General features: G+C 44.8%; 1 protein-coding gene across 1 annotated transcript in view; it reads right to left on the reverse strand.

The window, feature by feature from the left end:
* The window catches only part of CRY1 (cryptochrome circadian regulator 1), a 74,686-nt gene that overhangs the window by 30,714 nt on the left and 16,421 nt on the right, over positions 1 to 27,551 (reverse strand). Inside the window, exons 2-3 of the mRNA XM_065397496.1 lie at positions 4,043 to 4,151; positions 983 to 1,125 (exon numbers count right to left, since the gene is read on the reverse strand). Coding sequence (XP_065253568.1) covers positions 983 to 1,125; positions 4,043 to 4,151 — 252 coding nt within the window. The remainder of the gene's footprint in view (positions 1 to 982; positions 1,126 to 4,042; positions 4,152 to 27,551) is intronic.

A 27,551-nucleotide genomic window follows, 5' to 3' on the forward strand; every position in this document is an offset into this window, starting at 1 on the left:
ACAAACCAACCCTAATATTGTGGTATAGAATGGTAAAACCATGTTGTGCAGAGGGAGCAGCAATGTTTTTGTTTTTTTAACTCTTAATTCATTTGTTCCCCCCACCTATTGATGAAAGGTCAACCCCTGGGTTCAAAACAGTGGGGAAAAAATATAAATGTGAGAGATTTTAAATAAATTACTTTTAAATTAGCTATAATAGTATAAAACTGGAAATTACAACATAGTTAATAAATTTATCAAAATCTCAATGGGACCAATACTTTACATTTTGTGGATTATGTATGTATAATAGGAATCTAGTACTAATCCATTAAAAACAGTGGTCTGTAGAAAAATATAAACACCATCATGCAAGGCAAGATGGTGATATCAAGCAATCCCCAATAACTTTCTAGATACATAAATGAAAGAAAGGGAGTGTTTGAAAAATGTTTGATTCAGAACTAGCTCACTAGAAACAGTTAAGTACTTTAAACTTCTTGACATATTTGCATAGTGAAGACTGCAATAATTGAAGCAAAGGTACTGATCTTGACCATTAGTATTCTTAGCAGGTTCTTTATCACCCTGATGGTATGGAATGATAGAACTGTTAAAAACTGGTATATATTGAACTATATACAAAAACTAAAATTTAAACAAAACGATAAATCCTATGTAAAGTGAATTATAGGCACTAACGCACCATATCCCCACAAAAAATATGCGGCCATTTGTATAGGCCGATTATGGCATATTTTATTAAAGGACTGATATGTTGGCTTCCTTGACCCATTTTGGAGTTCAAAACTCTACTTAGTATTGAAATAAGCTGTCATTATTTCACTAGGGGGTGGAAGGAGGAGGAATGAAACCTGACTAAGCATACAGTAAAGAAGACTGCAAACTGTGCATTGCAGTTTCTGTGCAAAACAATGACTGAATGCTGCATAAAAACCACAGATTACTACTCTGTAAATTTAAGACAGTGGTAACTTACTTGTCTAAGTCATATAATGTATGCGAAATTCGTACAATGACCTCCACTCCGGCTTCACTAGCCAGCTTCTTAATTGCTGCATCCCTCTCCTTCCCAAATGGCTCAGAATCATATTCAATAGAAAGTTTTGCAATGTTCCATTCCTGAAATTCAGGAAAAAAGTGTTAGTTAGAAACACCAGTTGCCGGGGGGTGGAGGGGAAGAGACACTTATTCCCCCACACCTAATTAGATAATAATCCAGTCTTGCACATCAGAAAAAGTCAAAAACCTTAAGAGCAGCAGTAGCAAAGATAAACTAAAAGCCAGGCCTCCCTCTAGCCATTATTCAACACCACCTCCTCAGAGAATAAATGCTGCCCTTTAAGCATTCCTGTCAGTTTTAACTGCATGGGAAGCTAAATTCCCAGTGAGAATTAATCCAAAAATGATCAAAGTGACTTTTAAAAAATTACCTCAAAAGGAAAGAGAAAACCAAGATGCAGTTTTATAGCCTCACAGCTTGAATCACTGGACATGGGCCAGTCACAGTTGTTTTATTGCGCAGCAGACATACTTTTGGTGGACTCCCAGTGTATCCCACAATCCCACGGACCTACTTTCTTTGTCTCCTGGACAGTTTTCCCACACTGCACCACAAACATAGGACTAGAGTGAACACATTTTGGAAGGGCGCTAGGAAGTCTGGGATATGGGTGGTTGGATGCGGGCCCGCATGATGAAATGTAGAGACTGGACCCAGGGTTCAACAATTCCTAACCTGGGGTTACAAATGAGTATAGAGGCTCAAGCCCTAGGTTAACAAACCCAGCGTCTGCTAACTTGAGTTCTATTAAGCCTGGGCTTAAACTGCAGCACAGACATACTCTTAACAGTCTTTCTGAGAGGTCTCTACAGGAATCTTCCTCTAGAGAGTGTTTGTGCTGAGATGGCAGGAGCACTTCTGTTGATTGGAGACCAGTGTATGGCGGGACGAAGGGTGGCAGGGAATGTTCTATCACAGGGGTGGCCAACCTGTGGCTCCGGAGCCACATGCGGCTCTTCAGAAGTTAATATGCGGCTCCTTGTATAGGCACCGACTCCGGGGCTGGAGCTACAGGCGCCAACTTTCCAATGTGCTGGGGAGTGCTCACTGCTCAACCCCTGGCTCTGCCACAAGCCCTGCCCCCACTCCACCCCTTCCCGCGCCCTCCCCTGAGCCTGCCATGCCCTCGCTCCTCCCCTTCCCTCCCAGAGCCTCCTGCACGCCACGAAACAGCTGATCGGCAGGCATGGGGAGGGAGGGGGAGGCGCTGAGAGCGGGGGAGCTGATGGGGGCTGCTGACATATTACTGTGGCTCTTTGGCAATGTACATTGGTAAATTCTGGCTCGTTCTCAGGCTCAGGTTGGCCACCCGTTCTATCATGAGGAGTCTCCGTTTAATTTTCCAGTTCTTCCTAACTCTGAATTGAAGTGTAAAGCAGAAGTTGCACTTTTAAGGGATGTGTGTTTCCCCAAGGCAATGGATACAGTGGGAATGCCCACTGCTCACCAGGATGGTCTCCTGGAAAGTGGGGAAGCGTTTGAACCCCAGTTAACCAGGAATACCCTCCCGTTGAGGTAAAAACCTTCCCAGAGGGAGAATATAATAAAAAAGACAAAACGGATTTCATATAAACCAACTACCCTATACTAACTAAACTAACAACTAGGATAAGAAACATCTATAAAGGCAAGCTCAAAGTGGACACCGCTGAAACTCCATCTCAGGCCAAGGTGAGCAAAAAAAAAAAAAAAAAAAACCACTATAAAGAAATCTCCTATTGAAGGCACATGTGCAACTGAAGTGGAGCACTCATAAGGACAATACTCAAAGGAGGAGAACAAGCTTTCGACCTTCACAGAGCTCTTCCTCAGATCTGGAGAAGTTAACCAGAGGGTATGTCTACACTGCAATTTAATATCCACAGCTGGCCAGTGTCAGCTGACAGGGTCTCAGACCCTGGGCTCCAGCCCCTGCCCGAATAGCTACATCACAATTAAACAGCATCATAGCCTAAGCCCAAGTCAGCTGACGTGGGCCAGCCAGGGGTGTTTAATTGCAGCGTAGACATACCCAGATGTCCAAGCTACATACAAGGTAGGACAGATTGTTAAGCATAAGGGATTCACACACAATCCCTGGCAGGTTTGAACTGTTTAGTAATAAACTCCCCACACAAACTTTAAACATCCTCAACATAAATCCTTTTAGAGGCTAAGTGTCTAACTATATCAAAATAAGTCAAGCAGTATCTAGCAGAATTAGCTTGACAGCTAGCAATTATAGCTTGATTCTATACAATTAGAAAAGTTATGCTCCCTCAATTTCCAAGCTTAAAGTTTATAAATTTAAGAGGAACAGTTTGAAATGTTGGATTCTTCCCCCCCTCCCCCCAAAAGATTCCAGACTCAATAAGATGAGACAGTGAGACACAATGGATAATACGGGGGGGGGGGGGGGTAGGAGTCACACTCGCAGCCTACCCTGAACCCACCCAAAAACCAACCAAAAGATTTAACCTCTATACAGGAATCTCATTATAGATTAGGGATGAATATAACATTTCTGTCCATGAACCTTGAACAATTTTCCCAGAATAAAAAACTTCCTCTCTCCTTCAGGGGGAATTGTCAAACCAGGAGGAAAGTTAGCAACAGCATAAAATTTTTATATACTTTGCAGGCTATTATGAGCTATATTTTATTTTACACAAAAAAGAGCAAAGTCAAAATCATTTCAATCAATTAATGGGAACATCAGTCAACAATGAAGCTGCTAAGCAAAAAACCCACACATTTCTTTAAATGCTTCTTTCTCGGAACAGGAGCCCAACCAAACTCTCTAATCTTAAAAAGTAGTGAGGGATTCAAAGGTATTTAGGTGAGTAGCCATTTAAGTTAAAGGGCAACAGGAAGCAAGTCTTCCCAGACCAAACTAGTTTGATGATTGAAAGCTAAAGCTTCTGAGTGGAGGTGAAACAGCGTTTGAAAAGAAAAATGAAGCATTTGAATTAAAACACACCTCTGCCTAGAGCTTACCTTAAAGAGCCTGGGAAACACATCTGCTGGCTGTCCGCGAATCACAAACAAACGAGAATTTAATTTTCGTAGATTGGCATCAAGATCTTCAAGACACTGAAGCAGAAACCTGTGGAGAAGAAAAAGACGGTTACTCACCGTTGTAACTGTTGTTCTTCGAGATGTGTTGCTCATATCCATTCCAGTTAGGTGTGCGCGCGCCGCGTGCACGATCATCGGAGAAATTTCTACCCTAGCAACACCCGGTGGGTCGGCTGTGGAGCCCCCTGGAGTGGCGCCTTCATGGCGCTGGATATATACCCCAGCCGACCCAGCGCCCCCTCAGTTCCTTCTTGCCGGCTACTCCGACAGTGGGGAAGGGGGGCGGGTGTGGAATGGATATGAGCAACACATCTCGAAGAACAACAGTTACAACGGTGAGTAACCGTCTTTTCTTCTTCGAGTGCTTGCTCATATCCATTCCAGTTAGGTGACTCCCAAGCCCTACCTAGGTGGCGGGGTCGGAGTGAGACATCGCTGTGTGCAGAACCGCTGACCCGAAAGCAGCATCGTCTCTGGATTGTAGCACCAGCGCATAGTGAGCAGCGAATGTGTGTACGGAAGACCAAACTGCAGCTCTACAAATGTCCTGGATCGGGACTTGAGCTAGGAAGGCAGTCGAGGAGGCCTGGGCCCTCGTGGAGTGAGCGGTGAGGCGCGGAGTCGGGACACCGGCTAGGTCGTAACAAGCACGAATACAGGACGTGATCCAAGAGGACAGGCACTGTGAGGAGACCGGTGAGCCTTTCATCCGGTCGGCTACCGCAACGAAGAGTTGTGTCGTCTTTCGAAATGGCTTTGTACGGTCAATATAGAAAGCCAGGGCCCTGCGTACGTCCAAAGAATGTAAACGCTGGTCTTGACGAGTAGCGTGTGGCTTTGGATGGAAGACCGGGAGAAATATATCCTGGTTCACGTGGAAAGGTGAGACCACCTTTGGAAGAAAGGCAGGGTGGGGGCGAAGTTGCACCTTGTCCTTGTGGAACACCGTGTATGGGGGTTCGGACGTGAGCGCTCTGAGTTCAGAAACGCGCCGTGCTGAGGTGATAGCTACGAGGAAGGCTGTCTTCCAGGATAAGTACAGGAGTGAACAGGTCGCCAAAGGTTCAAACGGAGGCCCTGTGAGCCTGGAGAGAACGAGGTTGAGGTCCCACGTCGGAACCGGCTGGCGTTGCTGTGGGTACAGCCGGTCTAAGCCTTTGCGGAATCTAACGACCATCGGGTTAGAGAAGACCGAGGACGCGAGTTCTCCTGGGTGGAACGCCGAAATAGCGGCGAGGTGAACCCTGATTGAGGATATCGCCAAGCCCTGCTGTTTTAGGGATAGGAGATATTCCAGTATGAGAGGAATAGGCACCTGCAAGGGGGACGTAGCTCGTTGCTCACACCAACAGGAGAAACATTTCCACTTGGCTAAGTAAGTGGACCGTGTAGAGGGCTTTCTACTTCCCAGCAGAATCTGCTGGACGGACTGCGAGCATTGCCGTTCCGTCCGATTCAGCCATGGAGTATCCACGCTGTGAGGTGGAGCGATTGCAGGTCGGGGTGACACAGTCGGCCGTGGTCCTGAGAGATGAGATCCGGACTCAAGGGGAGCGTGATCGGCGTTTGAACCGAAAGCTCCAACAGTGTGGTGTACCAGTGCTGCCTCGGCCAAGCTGGAGCGACTAGAATTACGCGTGCATGGTCTCTGCGGATCTTGAGCAGTACCCTGTGGACCAGCGGAAATGGAGGAAAGGCGTAGAACAGGTGGTCCTTCCACGTTAGAAGGAAGGCGTCCGACAGAGAGCCTAGAGCTCGCCCGTGTAGGGAGCAGAATGCCTGGCACTTCCTGTTGGCTCGAGATGCGAACAGGTCGACCTGGGGAAATCCCCACCTCTGGAAGACGGAATGGATGATGTCCGGGCAAATTGACCACTCGTGTGTCTGGAAGGACCTGCTGAGACGGTCCGCCAACGTATTCTGGACTCCAGGAAGGAACGAGGCCGTGAGATGTATCGAGTGGGCGATGCAGAAGTCCCACAGGCGAATGGCTTCTTGGCATAGGAGCGATGAGTGGGCTCCGCCTTGCTTGTTGATGTAAAACATGGCCGTGGTGTTGTCGGTGAGAACCAACATGCAATGGCCCTGTACGAGATTGAGGAATGCCTGGCAGGCTAGGCGCACCGCCATCAGCTCTCGGACGTTGATGTGCAGGGCTAGTTGGGACGCGGACCACAGGCCCTGGGTATGGTGCTCCCCGAGGTGAGCGCCCCATCCTAGAGATGAAGCTTCCGTGACCAGGTGGAGGGAGGGTTGTGGGGCGTGAAACGGCACTCCTGCACAGACCGCCGTGCGATCCAACCACCAGGTGAGGGAGGTCAAGACCGAGGGCGGAACCGTGACCACCATGTTCAGGTTGTCCCGGTGAGGACGATACACCGAAGATACCCAAGCCTGTAGTGGGCGGAGCCGCAGTCTGGCATGCCTGGTTACGTAGGCGCATGAGGCCATGTGACCCAACAGGGCGAGGCATGTCCTTATTGTGGTAATCGGAAATGCCCTGAGTCCTTGAATGACGCTTGTGATGGTATGAAAGCGGTTGTCTGGCAGAACGGCTCGGGCACGTCTGGAGTCGAGGATTGCTCCAATGAACTCTATCCTCTGGGTTGGCACTAGAGTGGACTTCTCTCTGTTGAGTAGAATGCCCAGCTCGTGGAAAGTTTGTGTCACTATGTGGACGTGAGCTTGAACTTGGTCTCTGGTGCGGCCGCGTACCAGCCAGTTGTCCAAATACGGGAACACCTGTACCCCTTGCCGACGAAGGTATGCCGCGACGACCGCCACACACTTTGTGAACACTCTGGGAGCCGAGGACAAGCCGAAGGGGAGGACTACAAATTGGTAGTGCACCATGTTTACTACAAATCGCAGAAAACGCCTGTGAGGCGGATAGATTGCTATATGGAAATATGCGTCCTTCATGTCGAGGGCGGCGAACCAGTCTCCAGGATCCAGGGAAGGGATAATGGTCCCCAAAGATACCATGCGGAACTTCAACTTTACTATGAATTTGTTGAGTCCGCGCAAGTCTAAGATGGGCTGTAGACCCCCTTTTGACTTGGGGATCAGGAAGTAGCGGGAATAAAACCCCCTGCCCCTTAACTCTGGTGGAACCTCCTCTATGGCTCCCATAGAGAGGAGCCCAAAAACCTCCTGTGTAAGGAGTTGCTCGTGAGAAGGGTCCCTGAAGAGGGACGGGGAGGGGGAGTGGGGGGGGGGCGAGGAAAACTGGAGAGCGTATCCCCTCTCCACCGTGCGAAGGACCCAACGGTCCGAGGTTATAAGGGACCAAGCACGGTGGAAACGGGAGAGGCGATCCCGAAAGGGGGGAGTTGAATCCTGGGTACTGGTTGTGGTGCCGTCCTCGACCGCACCTTCAAAAGTTCTGCCTAGGGCCTGAAGGTGGCCTAGGCGGCCCCTGGTTTTGAGCCGGTTGAGGGCCGGTCGACCTTCGCCTACCACCTCGACCCCGCCTTCTGGGAAAGTCCTGTCTCGGACGAGGCGGGGGAGGGTAGAACCTCTGAGGCTGGGGCCTGAAGGGTCTGCGCTGAGGACCTGGGACATGCATCCCCAGGGTGCGCAACACTGTCTGTGAGTCTTTGAGGTTCTGGAGCCGAGAGTCCGTCTTCTCGGAAAACGGGCCCTGGCCCTCAAAGGGTAAATCCTGCAGGGTCTGCTGCAGTTCTGGCGGCAAGCCTGACACCTGGAGCCAAGAGGTTCGCCGCATGGCTATACCCGATGCCAGAGTTCTAGCGGCGGAGTCTGCAATATCTAGGGAGGCCTGTAAAGAGGTACGTGCCACCCGCTTACCCTCTTCTACTAAGGCCCCGAACTCTTCCCTTGATTCATGGGGGACAAGTTCTTTAAATTTCCCCATCGATGTCCAGGAATTGAAATTATAGCGGCTTAAGAGCGCCTGTTGATTGGCCGCTCTAAGTTGCAACCCTCCCGCCGAATAAACCTTGCGTCCGAACAAATCGAAGCACTTAGCGTCCTTCGATTTGGGCGCTGCAGCCTGCTGGCCGTGGCGCTCCCGTGCATTCACTGACGACACCACCAGTGAGCACGGTGGGGGATGGGTATAAAGGTACTCGTGGTCCTTAGAGGGAACGAAGTACTTTCTCTCAACCTCTCTGGCTGTGGGTGGAATAGAGGCGGGGGGTTGCCAGATCGCAGTGGCATTAGCCTGGATGGTGCGAATGAGCGGTAACACCACCCTAGATGGGGCATCAGCGGACAGGATGTTCACCACCGGGTCCTGTACCTCCACGATCTCCTCCACCTGGAGGTCCATATTATGCGCCACCTGGCGCAACAAGTCCTGGTGGGCCCTAAGGTCTATAGGGGGCGGGCCCGTGTTGGTTGTGCCCGCCACCGCCTCATCAGGGGGAAGATGAGGAGGATGCCTCCGGTGGCAAGGGATCCAATGGCAGGTCCTGCTCCATGGGTTCGTGGAGCTGGGCATCGCCTGACCCTGGGTCCAGGGCCGCCGTAGGTGTGGGCACGGGAGCCTCCATTCCCCCAGGGGGAGGGCGGGAGATGGTGGCCTCCGGGGCCCTGGGCTCAGAGCGTGCCGAGCGTGAGGCTGATGGTGATGGGGCCCCCTGCGCCTGATGATAGGCCCACGGAGTCCAAAAGGACCAGTGCGCAGGTCCCTGTGCGGGGTCCCCGGTCGCCTCCTGCCAATGGCCCAAATCAGCCGTAGCCGCCTGACCCTGAGGAGGGTACTCCGATCTGGAGGCACGCTCGGAGGAGCGAGATGCCGATCTCGAGGGCCAAGGCGGTGCCGGATGGTACGGTGCCGATCGGTGCCGGTCGTAAGGTGAACGGTCCCTGCGCGGTGCCGGAGAGTGGTGCCGGGATCGGTGCCGGTAGCCCTGCCGGTGCCGAGAGCCGGATCTTGAGCGGGACGATGACCGCGACGAGACATGGTACCGGGAGCGGTCCCTCGAAGTCGAGCGGCGCTCATACCGGTGCCGAGAGGTCCGCCTAGAGTCCGATCGGTGCCGGTGGTCGCGACGGTGCCGAGATGTCGAGCGGCGCCGCGAAGAGGATCTTGGCCGCGAGTGCGACCGGTGCCGAGGTGATAGTCGGCGCCGGGACTGCGAGCGGCGTCGGGACCGGCTCCGAGACCTGGAGCGGTGCCGAGAGTCCACGGCTGGAGACGGTGGGCGCACCAGGGCAGGCTTCCCCTGGATTGCACTACCCGTGGAGCCAACGGTGCCGGAAGTTGAGACGGTGCCGGCTCCGTGAGGGCAATAAGGTCTCTCGCCGTCGCAAATGTCTCCGGGGTGGAAGGGAGACAAGGTTCTACCACCAGCCGAGGTGGTGATAGAGTCCGCACTAGACTCAACCGCTTCGGTGCCGGAGTCGACGGTGTGGCCGCCTGCTTTTGGCGGTCCAAAGGCGGACGCGGCTCTACCCCCGGCACCGGGGAAGCCGGCGTCTTCAGGACAGCCGTGTCCTGCGCCTTGCGGGCTTTCTTATGGCCCGGAGATAGGGATCGGCGCCGAGTCCCTTGAGGCGGTCGCGGTGCCGAAGTTGGCCGGTGCCGTGAGGACTTGTCCGCAGTACCGGTCGGAGCCGCCGGGGCGCTGCGCACCGAGGCGCTCGGTGCCGGGGCTGGGCGCTCCGAGGGAGGATCCGGGCTAAGTGCCGCCTCCATTAGGAGCTGCCGAAGCCGAAAGTCCCGCTCCTTTCTAGTTCTAGGCTTGAAGGCCTTGCAGATCTGGCACTTATCTGCTTGATGTGATTCACCGAGGCACTTCAAGCAGGAGGTGTGCGGGTCACTCGTGGGCATAGGCTTCGCGCAGGACGCACACGGTTTAAAGCCAGGAGCCTTGGGCATGAGCCCGGCTACGCGCCGGGGGGAAAAGGGGGGAGAACAACCCCCTTAACCCCCGCTAACTATTTACAACTATCTAAACAGTTTAACAACTATAACAGAACTATCTACACTAATTAGAAGGATAAGCAAGGGAGAATGGAGAACAGCTATGCCGCGCTCCACAGTTCCAACGACCGTCAGGGGCGGTAAGAAGGAACTGAGGGGGCGCTGGGTCGGCTGGGGTATATATCCAGCGCCATGAAGGCGCCACTCCAGGGGGCTCCACAGCCGACCCACCGGGTGTTGCTAGGGTAGAAATTTCTCCGACGATCGTGCACGCGGCGCGCGCACACCTAACTGGAATGGATATGAGCAAGCACTCGAAGAAGAAAACCTTATTACAAAGCACCATTTATCCTCCTGAAATAGTTCAAACAAACATTTTCAGTTAGGAAAGGGGGAAGAGGAAGACGACTACAAGTGGATAGTCAAATAGAAATTACCAAGTTTCCAGGATTTTACAGAAAACCTGCGTTCATACATGCATATTCTTGTCAAGGTTCAAATTATACATACTTATTTTGACTGCAGTTGTTTATATTCACAACATGTATTGTTCTATACTGAACTGGAAAAAAAAAAATCTATCTGCAATGCAATTTCACTTTTCTGCATCATGCATTTTAACTTCGGGAATGTACCAAAATGAATGCTAGTTATAATTTGGAGTGCAGTTATTCAATAATGGAAGGGCAGCAGGGGAGTGAAGAACAGGAGTCAGTCAGTTGTTAGGAGAATAAACACTTTGTGTAGTAAGGCCTCATACAACCTAAAATGTGACTGAGTACTAGTATAGCCAAGGTCACACTAGATCAGGAATCGGGAACCTTTGCCACCAGGCCTGCCAGAGTAAGCACCCTGGCGGGCCGGGCTGGTTTGTTTACCTGCCGCGGCCGCAGGTTCAGCCGATTGCAGCTCCCACTGGCCGCAGTTCGCTGTCCCAGGCCAATGGGGGCTGCAGGAAGTGGCGCAGGCCGAGGGATGTGCTGGCCACCGCTTCCCGCCCACTCCCCCCCATTGGCCTGGAGCGGCGAACCGCAGCCAGTGGGAGCCGCGATCGGCCGAACCTGCGGCCGTGGCAGGTAAACAAACCGGCCCGGCCTGCCAGGGTGCTTACCCTGGCGGGCCGCATGCCAAAGGTTGCCGATCCCTGCACTAGATGATCATAACAGTCCCTTTTGAACTTTAAAAAAAAAAAAAAAAAAAAAAAATCTCTAAAAATAGGACTTCTATGTACTAATAGAGATTTGTGGTTTCCTCTGCAAGCCACAAAATTTCATTGTCTTAGCTATCCACCCAGTAGGATTATTTAAACAGGACAAATGAAATAGCCAAACCACAAACCCAATAAACCAACCAAAAATGGTCTCTAGTATGGCTAGTCTACAAGTTTTCCAAATGGAGATTATTTTAGCAAGTCTCTCTAAGTCCATAAAGCTTAAATGTGAAATTCATTACTAGTACAATTGGTTACTATGAATTGGCAGTATAATTTTTTGGCATACAGCAGTTAGTCTATGCAAATTAGGATACAACTGTTTTTAGATATTTAACAAGGAGTGTGGAGGATTAGTTCATGTTTATAAATTACTTCGTGAAATGTTATGCAAGTCTGAAGTATTCAAATGTTGCAAGAGTTACATACATCACTACCTCCCCACCCACCCAACACACACAAAAAACTTCCCATGGATAAGATGTAGCAAGAGTAATCCATCATAGGTTGGGAAGAAAATACTTTTGGTGGGTAAGATATACACTAATACAGTAAACTCTGAGGCATTTAGCTGCACTAAAAAGGAACTCATAAATATAGTAATCTCCCCCTTGTACAAAATTGTACAAAAATGAAAATGTTTAAATTAACTGTCAGCTGAAGTCAGTCAACAGAAATAGACCCTGATGTCTATGACATCATAAAACAATCACAATTTAGCTAAACATTGCAGAATCATTGATAAATAGCTTTAAACTAACAATACAGTTTTTTGCCTGCTGCTAGCCTCCATACACACAGAAATTCTACTGCTAATTCTGATACGTGATATGATTCAACAAATGCAGAGTGATGGGTATCCCTTCCCATCAATCAAGCACACTGACAACAGATAATTTCTAATCCCCATATTTCATCTCTGCCAGGATCTCTCTGCTCCTAGCATGAGGACTTTCAGTGCTGTAATTTGTTTTGGATTAGTACCAACAATAACTACTTTTAAGGGGAGGAGGACCAATTTTTTGACCAAAGGACAAGTGTCAATAGTAATTAAGCCTGTTCACAGAAAAGAACGGATAATCAAGAAATTCTGTTTTCTGGGGTCCTCTTGCCATCAGTGTAAAGTGATGGGTTCCAAGTAGCTGTCCCAAGCAGTATGAATACAAAGAAGGAAAAACAAAGGTTTCAGCTATACTCACCTATCTAGGTATAGCTTCCCAGTTTCTCCATGAAAACGTGGAAGAACTAGACCCCAACTAAACACTAAAATAGATGCAACAGTGAGCCTGGAAAAGGAGGTACATGTAGGTGAAGATGGGAGGAGGATAATGTGCCACAGTTGGAGGACTAGCTGGCTGGAATGCTATGCTTTTTTCAGTTAGCACTTAAAGTGTTTAATTATTGTAATGGGATGGCCAATTCTCCTACCCACTGGGCCAAAATTACTGCTATTTGAAAAGCTGCTTTCCAGGACCAAGAGACAAAGAGGCTTCCATATGAGGTACACAGGTGGGTACGTTTAGTTCCAGAAGTCCTTTGACTCCAGGAAAGACTAAGGGGACCGTCAAATAAACCTAAAGAATTAGCTACTGCAGCCTGACACAGCTTATGTAACAAGAATTAGACCCTATAGGAGACCTTTAAATATTACCCCAAAAGAAAATGAAGGCAGACACTTGAACTACAAGGAACTAGGAAGCAGAGCCGTCCCTAGGTAACAGTGAATCGGGGTGACCGCTCCGGGCCCTGCGCTTTGGGGGGCCCCCACAGGCCAGCGCAATTGGCTGGAGGGTGAACCGCTGGCTGGGGGAGGTTACCCCCAGCCCCACCCCTTCCACCTGAGGGAGAGCACACTGGGAGGGAGAGCATGCGGCGGCGCCACTGTAGCCTTCCCAGCCCCAGGAAGGTGGGCGGCATGGGGGGCCGGAGTGTGCGCAGGGCCACACCTGGCTATTTGGGGAGGAACTGCCTCCCCCAGCCTCCCCTACCTTCCCCCGGCGCGTTCGGCCCCTGAAGTGAAGTCACTTCCAACTCGGGCAATGATAATTACAGAATTGTCATTTTGAGCCTTGAGGACAGGAAATCTACCCTCATTGTCAGAAATCTACCCTTGTGCTCAGAATATTAACATTCAACTTTTTATCCATTAGTATAGTAATGCCCCTTTCTTTAGAATTAAAAGAACTAGAAATTGAGAGGCCTATCCAATCTCTATTCAGTTTTCAAGCTTCATGTTCCACCAGATGTGTCTCCTGGAGCATGGCAATGTCAAAATTCTTTAAGTAATGAGTATTTTTTTTCTTTTAACAGGGTTACTAAAACCCTTTATATTCCAGAAGACATTTAATTATAAGAAGCTTCATTGTTAAAATATATTGGAAAATATATACAGTCACATTTTGAATAAATGAGAAATTGCAAGTTTTCCTGAGCAGCACACAGTTCTTGCATATCTAAGCAGTAAAAGTTATATGATCCAGGCATAGGGTATTGCTTCCCTGTACACATTCTAAAAAAGTGAGAAAGAAATTCACAGAATAGGAGGGCAACAAAAGAGGGTAAGTGAAAACAAAACAGAAGAGACAGCGGAGAGAAAAATACACATTGGTACCATACAAATCGAAAAGAAAAATCTGTTTACAGCCCAAATATACAAACTTGTCACACAGAGGGTGCAGACAAGTCAGGTGAAACTTGGAGATCCTCGCACCCCTGGAACCCCAAACATTACAGCTATAGTAATCACCTAATACCAATAGAACCTTGATACACTAGTTATAAGGAAGCAGTATCTAATAAAGCGAAGCTTTATATAAAATTTACTAACCAAATGATATATTTTACACTAATGCTCCTTTCCTGTGAGCTAGGGCAATAGGAATTAAATTAAGAATAACCCTTTAACCATTAGTGATGGGGAAAAAAGAAAAGGAACTAACATATCAATATCAACTAGAGCCCATCAACTTGTTTAGAACAGCCATATCAAATTGCAGAGAGCAATACAAATTTCATATGGTCAGACCATTCCAAAGATGTCTTCTCTTGTTAGGGAGGAGTTTGCAGATTTTTGAGGTACTTTCCTGCTTCCTGAGGGGAAATGAATGATACTATCTTCTCGCCATTTTTAATATGGAGTACTGCAGATATTTAGTAAAATAATTCAAGTCCATCTTCCTGGCCAATTGCTTTGCTTGGTTAAAAGCTGGCCTCACTGCAACCACATCATGGGCATAATCTTGAAAGAGCAGTATTTTAAATTGCTGGTTCTCCCCATAACAGCTCTTTTCCCCCCTCTTGATTTCTGCAATATAAGCTCTTTAGTGGTAAACTTCAGGAACTTCACAATCAATGCTGTAGGCTGACCTCCTGGAGCTGGCTTGGGGGCAAGGGCCTGGTACGTTCACTCTATATCAAAACGAAACACAAAACAAAAAAATCTACCGCTACAACTTAGATAGCAGTTTAGGGACAAATTTGGAGGGTTCACCTTTCTCTATTCCCTCAGGGACACCCACAATCTTGATGTTACATCATCATGTGTGGCTTTCTAGATCAATAAGCTTGGTCTTAGTAGTCTTGATATCATTACAGTTCTTCATAACCTGTAATTTGTTCTCTTTGAAATAATTTTCAATTTCAGAAATTCTGTGTTCTGCTTCACCGATCCCGTCTGGATCGAGTTTGTGATGCACTCTGAATCTCAGTCATGGCGGTCTGTAGGGTGGAAACTGTAGATTTAATTTCAACAGTATCTGCAGTCACCTGTTGTACTACAGCCATCAGCTGCGTTCCATCAGGTTCAGCCATTTTGTTTGTAGAAGTGGAGACGGAGGCAGATCTCCTCTGTTTTTTCAGTGCTTTCTGACAGAGAGGAAGATGCACAGCTTGAGGGTATCTTGAGAGTTTGTCACATTCCGGGGTGCAATACAGACCAGTGAGGAGTTGTGTCACTGCCTACCTCGCAACCTTGGGTACCTCACGATGCTTTGCTATCAACCTGGCGAGCTCTAGTTTTATAGTTGTTTCGCTGGCACCCATATTAATGTTTTACTGTGGTTTTATTTCCATTTCTTGAAATAAACAGACAGAAAATAATAAAGCTGTAGCCTTTCTTGTGACTGTTCCCAGCCACCACACTTAAGCACTGGTAAAACAGTTTTAAGTGAGTCTGAACATGTAAATATCAGTTAAAATACCAAAATGTGTATAAATCCTTCTTTGACTATGCCACTATCACATTCTGGGGTGCAATCCAGACCAGTGAGGAACTGTGTCATCACCTGCCCCACCTGCTCCACCACCTCACATTGCTTTGCTACTGCAACTTCCAACCTGGGCCGCTCACAAACAGCCTACCAGCATGCATGTCACACCCTGAGCGTCTTTGTATAGCTGTAGCCCTCGTCCAGCAGCTTTGACCCCAGCAGCCTGTCAGCAAAACTCCAGGAATAATCTGACTTCCACCAGCCTTGGTTACTACTTGCAGAGTGCTCCCAACATACTCCCACTCCTGAATTTTCCCCAAAAATGCGTGTTCTGGACAGTTCAGATATTAAAGGTCCATTGCACCTGTAAAGGGTCAATATTCAACAGATTGCTACTTTAACTGGGGTTACCAAACAGTTCAGTTTAAACACAACACTGGATTTATTTAACTACAAAAACAGATAGATTTTAAGTGAATTCAAGTATTAAAGTCAGAAATGGTGACAAGCCAAAAAGATAAAACGCTTTCTAGTGGCTTCAACTTAAGCTAGACTTGGTTCAAGATAAAAATCTTTACCACAAGATCCCAGCAACATGAGTGACCAAATTCTCAGGTCAGGATCTTGCCCCAAAGTCAAAGGGCAGTTTGCTTTGTTTTCTTAGGTGAAAGAAGGAGAGTAACTGGGGTTTTCTGTCCCTTTATTTTATAGTCCAGTTAACCTTTAAAACAGATTCTTCGGAGGGTTACCTCTCAAAGCAAAGTTTATTCAAACAGTAAAGAAGGCAAAATGGAGTCTCGTGGTGAAGGAGGCTCCATGTTCTTTCTGCTGACCTGTGTTTGCTGAAATGCAGATTTTTCTCTGTCTCTTGTCATCTCCTCTCCCTGCTGTCTTGAGGACCCTGCTTACTACTTGTATGTAAATTAAGGTAAACACACATTTCTTTGTTCAGGATACTTCTACCTGGGCAGGACTGTGTGGTTTTGAAAATATGCTAAGATCATCATGCAGGGAGATTTCATAACTTTAGATATTATCTTGCTACATACATTTCACCATGACATTATTGATCGAGTTTAGTTTTCAAATGATATCTCCCAAGGCATAGTTTGTATAAGGATTATTACAAGAGTGTGAATGCATCAATTTTCACCAAAAAGTTTAGTAGTGATTAGATGTCTAACATAGTGAATGCCAATGAAAATGAGGTAGGATCTAAGGCTAAAATAAGGAAAGAACAAATTAAAAATTACTTAGACAAGTTAGATGGCTTCAAGTCGCCAGGGCCTGATGAAATACATCCTAGAATACTCAAGGAGCTGACTGAGGAGATATCTGAGCCATGAGCAATTAGCTTCAAAAACTCCTAGAAAATGGGACAGATTAAATACAGTGTCAATGTATAAAAAGGGGAATAAGGACAACTCAGAGAATTACAGACCAGTCATCTTAACCTCAGTACTCAGAAAGATAACGGAGCAAATAATCAGGCAATCAATTTGCAAACACCTAGAAGATAAGAAGGTGATAAACAACACTCAGCATGGATTTGTCAAGAATAAATTGTGTCAAACCAACCTAATACCTTTCTTTCACAGGAAAACAAGCCTTGTGAACAGAGGGAAGTGGTAGATGTGGTATATCTTAACTTTAGCAAGGCTTTTGATACCGTCTCACGTGACCGTCTCATAAACTAGGGAAATACAGCCTAGATAGAGCTACAATACGATGGGTAAGGCTAAGATTTGTCATGGTTATTTTTAGTAAAAAGTCATGGACAGGTCACGGGCAATAAACAAAAATTCACAGAAGCTGTGACCTGTCTGTGACTGTTGCTGCTGCAGCTCCATCGTTTCCCCTGCTACCGTGGTGGCTGGGAGCTGCAGGGTTCTTCCCCCTCCCCCCCCCTGCAAGCTGTCCCCGGTCACTGGAAGCCTGAGGGCCCCCTGAGGAGGCTGTGTCACCTGTCACTGGAAACCTGCAGGGGGACCCTGAGGAGGCTGTCACCTGTCGCTGGAACCCTGCCATGGCCCCACTGGCTGCTAGCTCCAGTCCTACAGACCCAGGTGCTGAAGCAGAAAATTTCACGGCGGTCTCTGGAAGTCACACCTTCCGTGACATAAACATAGCCTTACTGATGGGTGCATAACTGGTTGGAAACCCGTTCCCATGAAGTAGTTCACAGTCAAGCTGGAATGCCATATCGAGTGGGGTCCTACAGGGATTGGTCCTGGGTCCAGTTCTGTTAAATATCTTCATCAATTATTTAGATAATTGCATAGAGAGTACACTTAAAGTTTGCAGACAATACCAAGCTAGGAGAGGTTGCAAGTGCTTTGGAGAATAGGATTAAAATTCAAAATCATCTGGACAAACTGGAGAAGTGCTCTGCAGTAAATAGGATGAAATTCAATAAGGACAAATGCAAAGTACTCCACTTAGGAAGGAACAATCAGGTGCACACATACAAAATAGGAAATGACTGCCTAGGAAGAAGTACTGTGGAAAGGGATCTGGGGGCCATAGTGGATCACAAGCTAAATATGAGCCAACAATGTAACATTCTTGCAGAAAAAAAGCAAACATCATTCTGGGATGTATTAGCCGGAGCGTTAGGAAGACATGAGCTACTCAGTGCTAAGGCCTCAATTGGAGTACCTGTGTCCAGTTCTGGGTGTCACATTTCAGGAAAGACCTGGACAAATTGGAGAAAGTCCAGAGGAGAGTAACAAAAATGATTAAAAGTCTAGAAAACATGACCTATGAGGAAAGATTGAAAAAAATGGGTTTGTTTAGTTTGGAGAAGAGAAGACTGAAGGGGGACATAACAGTTTTCAAGTACATTAAAAGGTTGTTACAAGGAAGAGGGAGAAAATTCTCTAATTAACCGCTCAGGATAGGACAAGGAAGCAATGGGCTTAAATTGCAGCAAGGGCAATTTAGGTTGGACATTAGGAAAGACTTCCTGTCAGGGTAATTAAGCACTGGAACAAACTGCCTAGGGAGGTTTGTGGAATCTCCATCATCCGAGGTTTTTAAGAATAGGTTAGACAAACACCTGTCAGGAATGGTCTAGTTATTACTTAGTCCTGCCTTGAGTGAGGAAAAATTAGGTCACTTTTCAGCAAATGGCTTCCACAAGCAATAGGCTTAGATTTGCTAGTTATATATAGCGAAGGATTCTACTGGTCTCAGGCAAGATTTTTAGTAGGATTTACACATTCCTGCATATTCATCTTACTTGTTCATAAAGTCATATGTGCACACCAGCCTTATTTTGATGTGTTCAGATTTTACATGTGAACTTTTGAAAGTGAGACAATGAATTCCATATACAATTTGACCATTATAATCACAAAAAGATGTTATTTCTGACAACCCCAAACATACTGCCTGTGATCCGAAATCTAAGTTGTGTTTTCTGGCTTTTACTTCCTAACTATCACCAGTAACTCTGACATACCCAATATGTACTATAGTTGTAAGGTGAAATTGAGACACACAGATGTCCACTCAAGATTAAGATTCTACAGTTTGAATCTTAGTTTAGAATTGTGTTAACAGCAAGAAAGCCAGAATAAAATCCAGTATATCACAGCAGTACTGGCTCTGCAGTATTAACAGGAGTAAAATCTTTGTCCATGGGAAAAAGTGAATATAAACAGGTCTGGAAAGATAAGTTTATTATTGTTAAACATTGATTTCACCACACACAAAACCAGGACAAAAGACATTTCCATCAACATGAATCGATATTTACAGATAGGCAAAGAAAGAAAAATACTGCTTGACAACTTTCATTTCACTTTGTATATTTTGACATGTGATATTGACCATTTGTGTTTTAATGGTTATAAAGCTTTTTAATCTCAACTTTTACTCTCATTAATTATTCTGATGTCCCCATAATTTCCCACAACTGTAAGAATTTTAAATTGATAAAAAATTAAAAATGCTTAAAAATAAACTGTCAAAATTATAATAAAATAAATACAAAATTCTGCCAAGCCTAAATATAAGACTATCAAATAAGGTGATGACATTTTTATTTAGGCTATAGTTTTCAAAAACTGCGTGACTACAGCGAGATTCTTAAGGCTCTTACTAAGTAAGTGGCCTGATTTTTAGGAGCAACGATCACCCAGAAAGTCCCACAGAACTTATGTAGATCCAACTGTAGCAATCTTAAGTGCAGACAGATATTCACTAGGAACTGCTAGGTGCTCAGAACTTTTGAAAGTTAGGCTACTTATTCAGGGACCTAAATAGGGAAATAGGAGCTTAACTTTGGTCACTCATTTTTGAGTCACTTTTCTGAACATAATTTACAAATGTTAATTTAAAACGTATTTCAAGTTTTATTCAGGATAAATTCTTTTGAATATCGAATTGCCAGGCAGAGCAAAACATTTTAGATTAATTATCATTTCAACACACATGCAAAACTTGTATTGTACCTTTTTAAATAAGATCCTATACTATAAATTCTCTTTTTTTAAGGAGACCTGAAGAGTTTTGTTTAAGATTATTTTGTTCCTAGCTTTTAACAAGAAACTTAAAATTACAATGTAGTTCTATCATCCTAGGAATAAACATTAGGATTCTGTGGGAGGTGTCTGTATAATCATAAAAAAATTCTTGCAACTGGGAACGCAAACAAGTATACCAATAAGTTTCTGTACAGGCAACGGGTACATAAGGGGAACAGATTAAATATTTTAATTTAATATTTTATTTATGATACCTCATGCATTTTGCCTCCAGGACATATTGCAAAGAACTGACACCACTGTTAAGTACTTTCTACTGCAGTAAAAATTGAATCTATAAACTCATAAATTGAAGTTGCCTATATTAATAAGAAACTAAACAGACATACTGTGATTAAATTAAAACTGATTGCCAATCCATGCAAACTCCTTTATTTAGCTGGACAATTATCTGCACCTCATTTTTGACTATGCAACCTCACTCCCATTTTTATATATGAACCTCCACACAAAAAATTGTAAGGCTGTCAAGTGCAAGACTATGTTAGGACACTAGTTCTCACACACAGGCTCGCTCTCCCAAAACCCTATTAAGCAGCTTCTCATATTTCCTGTGTCTATTTTATCTTCACCTTCCCACATTTTCATTGATACCATTAGTCAGACCCTTCTGCTTCATCCTTTCACAAAATGTAGTACCATGCAAGACGTAACAGGGAGAAAGAAAGTTGTGTATTATTAAGCAAAGTCAGCTTTAAATTGTTAGATATGAATGTAGAATTTTAATTTATACTAAAGCTTTAAAACTGTTAAACATATTAATGCCTTTCCCCCCTCCCTTGTTAAAAAACAAACAACCCCCAGACTACTGCACTTGGTAATAAGGTCTGCTATTCTGTCATTTATCCAGTTAGATCATATATGAACGTTTTTTTTTAATTCAACTACACATGTTCACTGCATTAACATCTACATGAGCCAGATGATGTATGATTGTTTTAGTTAGATAAACTCGGTCACTTAGACTGCTGAGATACAGTACAGCACTATCAGAGATTTCAGCAAATTGAATGTCATGCCAGCATATTTTCTTATTACCTTGGTTTGTAGCAATCAGTCATTACATAGTAGGGCCAGTATGTTCTTGTAAACAGATTAAGCTCAGACAGGATGTAAATGTTATGTACACTGACAGCATCACTTGGCACCAGGATGGACTGCTACCTTCCTATCACAAAATAAAGGTCCTTCTGTTTAGAAAGATGCCTGTTTTATTGATTCATTTAATTCCATATCCATTTTATATTGTTACAATACAATATGAAAGTTACTGTGACTTTCAAAGGCTGAAAAAGTATTCAATAAGGAAGTTGGTATTTTGTATTGCTCTCCATGCTTTACACTAACAGACAACATGGTTTTCACATGTTAGTACAAGTTAAACCTTATGCAAAAAAGAAAAGTGAATGAGGCAACAAGAGGATTTTTTGGCTATTTTATCAGTAAACAATTCTTATTCTCTTCACTGCCACCATGTCAAAGTAGTGATGGAAGGAGGAAAAGAATACTACAAGATATAGCTTTGGATAATCCAGTGTAATTGCAGAGTTCCATTACCAAATTCTATGAGTATCACACTGTCTAATAATATATGAAAAGGCCAAGTTAAAGGGTTGAGCTATTTTGGAAAACAATGAGAGGAGATGGAAAGAAAGCAGCGAGTTATACTAAGTTGTGAGCCATCTGGCATAGGTCTTCAAACTAGACCCAACTGGGTTACTGGTCATGCAGCAACAGGAGCTCTGTCCATTGAGGCCCTTGAAGACTGCCTGAACTGTGAGGTTCCCCCTAACTAGCACACTACAAGATCAGTTACAGTGGTAGATATTAGCTAGAAGCAAATAAGTATCTGAATCGGTCCCAACTTGTTTGGTGAACTACAGAAAGTTGCTTCCTTATGCTCTACTCCCTCCTATGACCTTTTTCAACCACATTACTGTACTTTTAGATTATTGTTCTCTGGGATGTGACGTGTACAATAAAATATTTCTCTGTGTGCTACAAGATCATCAGTGTTTCTCAAATGTAGTACTCTGTCCCTATTTCCCACTTGGTGGGCAATATACACAATGGTAATATTTAAACTAGACCAAATAAAGCTATGCTATTGATATATTAGCACCTATAAAATTCTGTAATCTAAATACTAAACATTAGTGTACCTCATGTCCAAAGGATGTATGAAATCTCTACCACCCCATTTCCACCCTTCCTGCAGCAGCTGAATTGTTGTACTGACCGCACACTGCACTGATTTTGTGGGGTGTGATCTTTGTATTTAGTGTCTTCATAGTAGATGTGTGGTGTGTCTGTGCATGGTTTTTTCTTACTAGGAGCAGCTGGTTGGAAAATGAAAGCAAATGGAATTTTCCTTTTTCTTTGAAACTAAGGGGCAAGCCCAACACAATTAGAAAACAAAACAAACAAACAAAACCCCACACAACCACATCTCTCTCTCCTTTTAGAGATTTTTTTTTTCTACGTAAGAGTAATGATATTCTGATCCAGTTACCGGTAGGTCAGTTGATATTTAGGCCAGCATGAGACCTTCTCATTCTATGCTCAGGAATGTCCCAACATCTGCTATCTTCCTGTTAGACAGGATATTGATGTATCAGAGTTCACTTTGGCCACATGACAAGTTGCTTTTGAAAAAATATTTCTAGACCAGTTATGTTGTTGACCAGTTGTAAACAGTCACCTGCTATGATAGGCTGGAGCTTTCAAGAGAATCATATTGGCATTTTTTGTTTTGGTCATCAACTGTTCTCCAAAGTATATCTGGGCTGCTGCGCCTCTCAATTTGAGTACATTTCTTTAAGTTCAGGTGGTCTTTGGCACAGCTGAGGACACACTTCAGCTTCTCTTTGGTGTACCTGAGACACAGATTGTAAGAGACCAGGGCATAGGCAGTCTGACCTAATGGTCACAAGTCAAGGATGGTTATGAGGTGGTAGTCAACGAGTAGGGATTGGAGTAATCACTAGTGCCAGGATTAATAGGCAAGAGTCAGGGTCAGAGTCAGGGACCGGAGATAAGAGTTACCATGCTGGAATCAGGAGGCAAGAGTCACTGTCAGAGCCTGAAAATCAGAAAGTGAGAAGTCACAGCAGGCCAGAAGTCTGTGTGGTTGCACAGACAACTTCTTAGGGCACCTTTTTAGTGAGCAATGGCCAATCAGAAGGCCCCAGAGTGCTGTCACTTTGGACGGTAATTCTTGCAGCACCTAATCTCCACAGTGCTCCTTGGATGTGGCGCCACGTAGGTTCCTGGTGGCGATATGGGAATGTCAGCTGTCCCAGTTTCTGCAGACCTGGGTTCTAGTCCCACAGATCCTTATACAGAAGGAAGACCTTGCAATAAACTCTTGGATGTGTATTGGTGTCATACGAATTTGAAAATTTTGGTATATGAATCATACCAGACAGTTTAGGATATGCATCAGCAGTTTTATGCAACATTTTAGGCCTCTAAAACTGTGGTGTACAACCTCCACCCATGTTTGACTTGTGAGTTTTGGGGGGATTTTTAAAGTGCTTTATGATGATCTGCTGGAGGCCCCCCCATCAGCTTTGACAGAACTTAAGCTTTCATTTAAAAATAATTATTCGTGACTATGGTTGCAAAATAAACTATTTTACTGCTGCTCATTTTCACAGAAATATCTAGCTAGTGTACTTATCCCATCTAGCTGGATATCACAGAAATTAAAGATGGAAAGATCTATTACGACTGGAGAGAAATCTCAGGCCACTGGACTGCCCCAGGCTCCAATTCCTCTCTAGAGAAAGAAACCAGTCAGAGCTCCTCTGTGTCTTAGATAGGTCAGATCAAAAATCCAAGGGTTTGATCATCAACTGGTCATTGAAACTTGTGAAAGGCAACTACTACTGCAAAACTCACTCTATGAGCCTAAAATCATTTACTGACTCATCACAGCAAAATATTCTCAGGTACTTAAAACTTCACAGGTGAGTGGGACTTCTGTTTTCTGCTAGTACGGAAGACTGGCCCTTTACATTCAGAACCAAACTTTCACATAGACAACTTCAGCCAAATGACCTTTCTGTCCAGCCAAATGTTCAAGAAACATGTGGCAATTGTGTGCTTGCTGAAAAGATCAAGAAGCTTCAAGATTCATTTGAGCAATGACAAAGATTTTCAAGAGGAACAAAAAAAATTCACCTAAATTCAAAAATAGTGTAGATTAGTCGAAATTAAATTACTCCAGACTACTTCAATTTAAATTTCATGAAGGAAACTGATTTTTTTTAATACAGAAAATACCTGACAAGCAACAGCAATCCAAAGTTATGTCACAGGGCTATTTGTACAAAACCTCTTTGAAAGTACTTATTTCTGAACTGACCTTTCTATTATGAATTTAAACATCAGTTAGAGGAACAAACAAACAGTAAAGGCCAAGCAGCGAGTAAGGCCTTTGTATGTGGGCAATAAAGTTGTCTTTGTTTTCTTGTCTCCTTCTGCTGGAAGGCAGGCTACATTCACACTACCTGAGCTCTCACAGAAGTACTAACATTTCTACAGGAATCTGAAATAAAACAAAAAACACACCCCAAACCTTACTGTGTGTTCCACAATATGTTCTGCCCCTTCGGAGAAAAAAAAAGCTTGTCATCAAGAAGTTTCCAAGAAGCAGTACCAGTCTTCCCAGGGATATTCGTTCCCCTGCAGCCTTGAAATCAGATTTTATATGCATTTTGTAAACTCCTACGTACACTGGCAGTACTCAACATCATGTTGAGTAAACATGTTTTCTCTAAGCTTTTTCAGTACAAATACACACTCTATGGATAGGCTTGCTCCCTGCAACAAGGTCCAGAACCTTTTGGAAAATTCTGCTAGTTAGGGACCGTGAGGACTTTCCTTCAAGTAACGGAAATTTCCAGGTGAAGCTACATAAGGAAATATGGCATCCATAAATGCTGTTCCTGACAAATGCCAGAAGAGCATGCGAAAATCACTCTGGTTCCTTCAACTTGCTAGCTGAGCCATTTCTTTGTTTTTCTCCACAGTTATGGACAGTATAGGTTTTTGTTTTTATGTTTTGTCTCAACAACAACAACAACTTTGGAGACCTTTGGTTCCTGGAATTGCCTTAACATGTGGATGGCAGACTCAACAAAAAAGCCTGGGTTTAAGGAAGGCCTTTCTTGTGAACATGAATTTTCTGGTCACAGACCCTTATACCTGATATCTTGGATAATAAGTATTCACCAGTTCTCCAGCTGCCTTAAGTACACTAGAAAGGCCTATAAGGATGAAAATACTTTTCATTATTCATACTTAGCTTAGCTGTTAGGACAGATTCAAACGGAGAACTGGCTCCGTCCAGACCCTTCTCTTTAATTCTGATAAGAGGATGCCTTAAAGTTTAATTCCGAGAGATCCTCATTGCTAGGATAGACTTGATAGTCTGCTATGCCAGTGGTTCTCAAAGCCGGTCCGCCGCTTGTTCAGGGAAAGCCCCTGGCGGGCCGGGCCAGTTTGTTTACCTGCCGCGTCCGCAGGTTCGGCCAATCGTGGCTCCACTGGTCGCGGTTCGCCGCTCCAGGCCAACGGGGGCTGCGAGAAGAGCGGCCAGCACATCCCTCAGCCGTACCGCTTCCCGCAGCCCCCACTGGCCTGGAGCGGCGAACCGCAGCCAGTGGGAGCCGCGATTGGCCGAACCTGCGGACGCGGCAGGTAAACAAACCGGCCCGGCCCACCAGGGGCTTTCCCTGAACAAGCGGCGGACCGGCTTTGAGAACCACTGTGCTATGCCATATGAGGCCTCAGACTTTGTTCCATTATCAACAGACTGAAGAAAAGAGAGATGACACCATCATTACATAAAATCCTGTTCTTCCTCTGGGAACTCCATAAGTAATAAATAAGGCCCTGGCAGCAAAATTCCCCTGTGCTGAAGAGCGAAGTTTACATTCCAGGGTGCTGTTTACATTCCTTTGGTTCGGAGACAGATCCTCCAGCACCAACAGAGAATTCCTCTCCCCTGATGCCAAGAGATGCCCTTCTGTCATTATCGCTCAGTTCCTACAACAGATCAGGAGCCTGCTGCCCATCACCCCATCCACACTGGGGCAAAGTTCCCTGTATTTAAAGGATTTGAAGCTGGAATCCCTTGGGGTCTGCCTTGCCAACATCCAGGCTTGCCCTAAGGAGGTTCCTTCAGTTACCTTCTCTTCACAGTTGACTTAGTTGTTCTGAGGTACCTAGTACAAAAGACTGAACTATGTCCCTTCTAAGGTTTCAGCAGTTGCCACCGTTTTGCTTTTCTTCTGGAGGGGTAGAGGGATACCTCTAGTTTTATCTTATCTTTCTTGGGTCAGCAGCAAGGAATCCATGCTCTTGCAGCATTCAGTATGTATATAACTTAGGTGTGACCCTTGGGCTAATGACAAGTTGCAAATCTTCTAAAGGCCACAGAGACAACACTGCTCCGGCACAACTATTGTCATTTTAAGCAACAAGACTTTTGGGTCTCCTTATATGACAGCACTTTTTGGCATGCATCCATACGTGTTAGGAGCACTTTAACTCTTCCTTAGGCACCTCACACAGTTGATTGTAAGATATCTTTGAGGTGCCTTAAATTCTTCTCAAAAAGGCTATCCATTTCAATGTAGTATGTTCTTGATAACAGTTCATTATATTCCTTTCAGATCTAGTTAGCTGTCTTCAAAGAAGTGTAAGTAAACTATACTGAAGTATTTCATAAGAGAGTTGTGAACTTTTAAGATGTTAAGGAAAAATTAAATGAACTTGGTGTATTATGTGTAAGTAAGCACCCTTGATCTTGTTTGCTTTCAGTGTAACCAGATCATTTTTAATCCATACTGTGACCCTATTATTTCTTACTGATATGTTTTCCCCCCCCTACATTTTCACAAAACCCATTCAATATACTTGCAAAGCTACATAGTGTATTACATTTTAATTTAAAATTACAAGTCAAATTGACTACTATTTGATTAATTCAACATGTATGCAGTCTACGTGTAATTCAATAGATATCCATCTATATACATTTCTAATATGCTAGATTTAAGTTGACTTCAGACAGATGGCAACAACATTTACAACATTAAACAAAAAATTCAGAAAACCTGAGCCTTTTAAGTTAAAATGCAGAAGGGGTTGGGGTTTACAAAGGATTTTTATTTTAGAGACTAACTAAAATTACTGTACATGGCTAGGATACATCATAATCAAGACCTTGAACATGCATTTCAGGTAAGAAAACAAGGGATTCTGTCAGTAATGTTGGTTTCTCCTGGTCATTTAAAAATACTCATTTTTAAAGAAGGAAAATGTACTTGTTTTGTCTCAATGAGGTCCAGCGTTGTAAGTAAACAATGCCAGCAACCTTTCAAATGATCAAAAGGCACATTCAACCATCATTCTGTACCTGGTGCTAAAATAGAGATATGCGTACCACCTAGTGCTCCACTGCAGTTCAGGAATCCCACTGCTGCAAAACCATCCACTATTCCCCGCATATTGCCCAGAGTAATAGTTCTGCATGGCAGGAGGCAATGAATGACCC

The sequence above is a fragment of the Emys orbicularis genome, chromosome 1 (genome assembly GCF_028017835.1).
Source record: "Emys orbicularis isolate rEmyOrb1 chromosome 1, rEmyOrb1.hap1, whole genome shotgun sequence".
NCBI classification, from domain to species: domain Eukaryota; kingdom Metazoa; phylum Chordata; order Testudines; family Emydidae; genus Emys; species Emys orbicularis.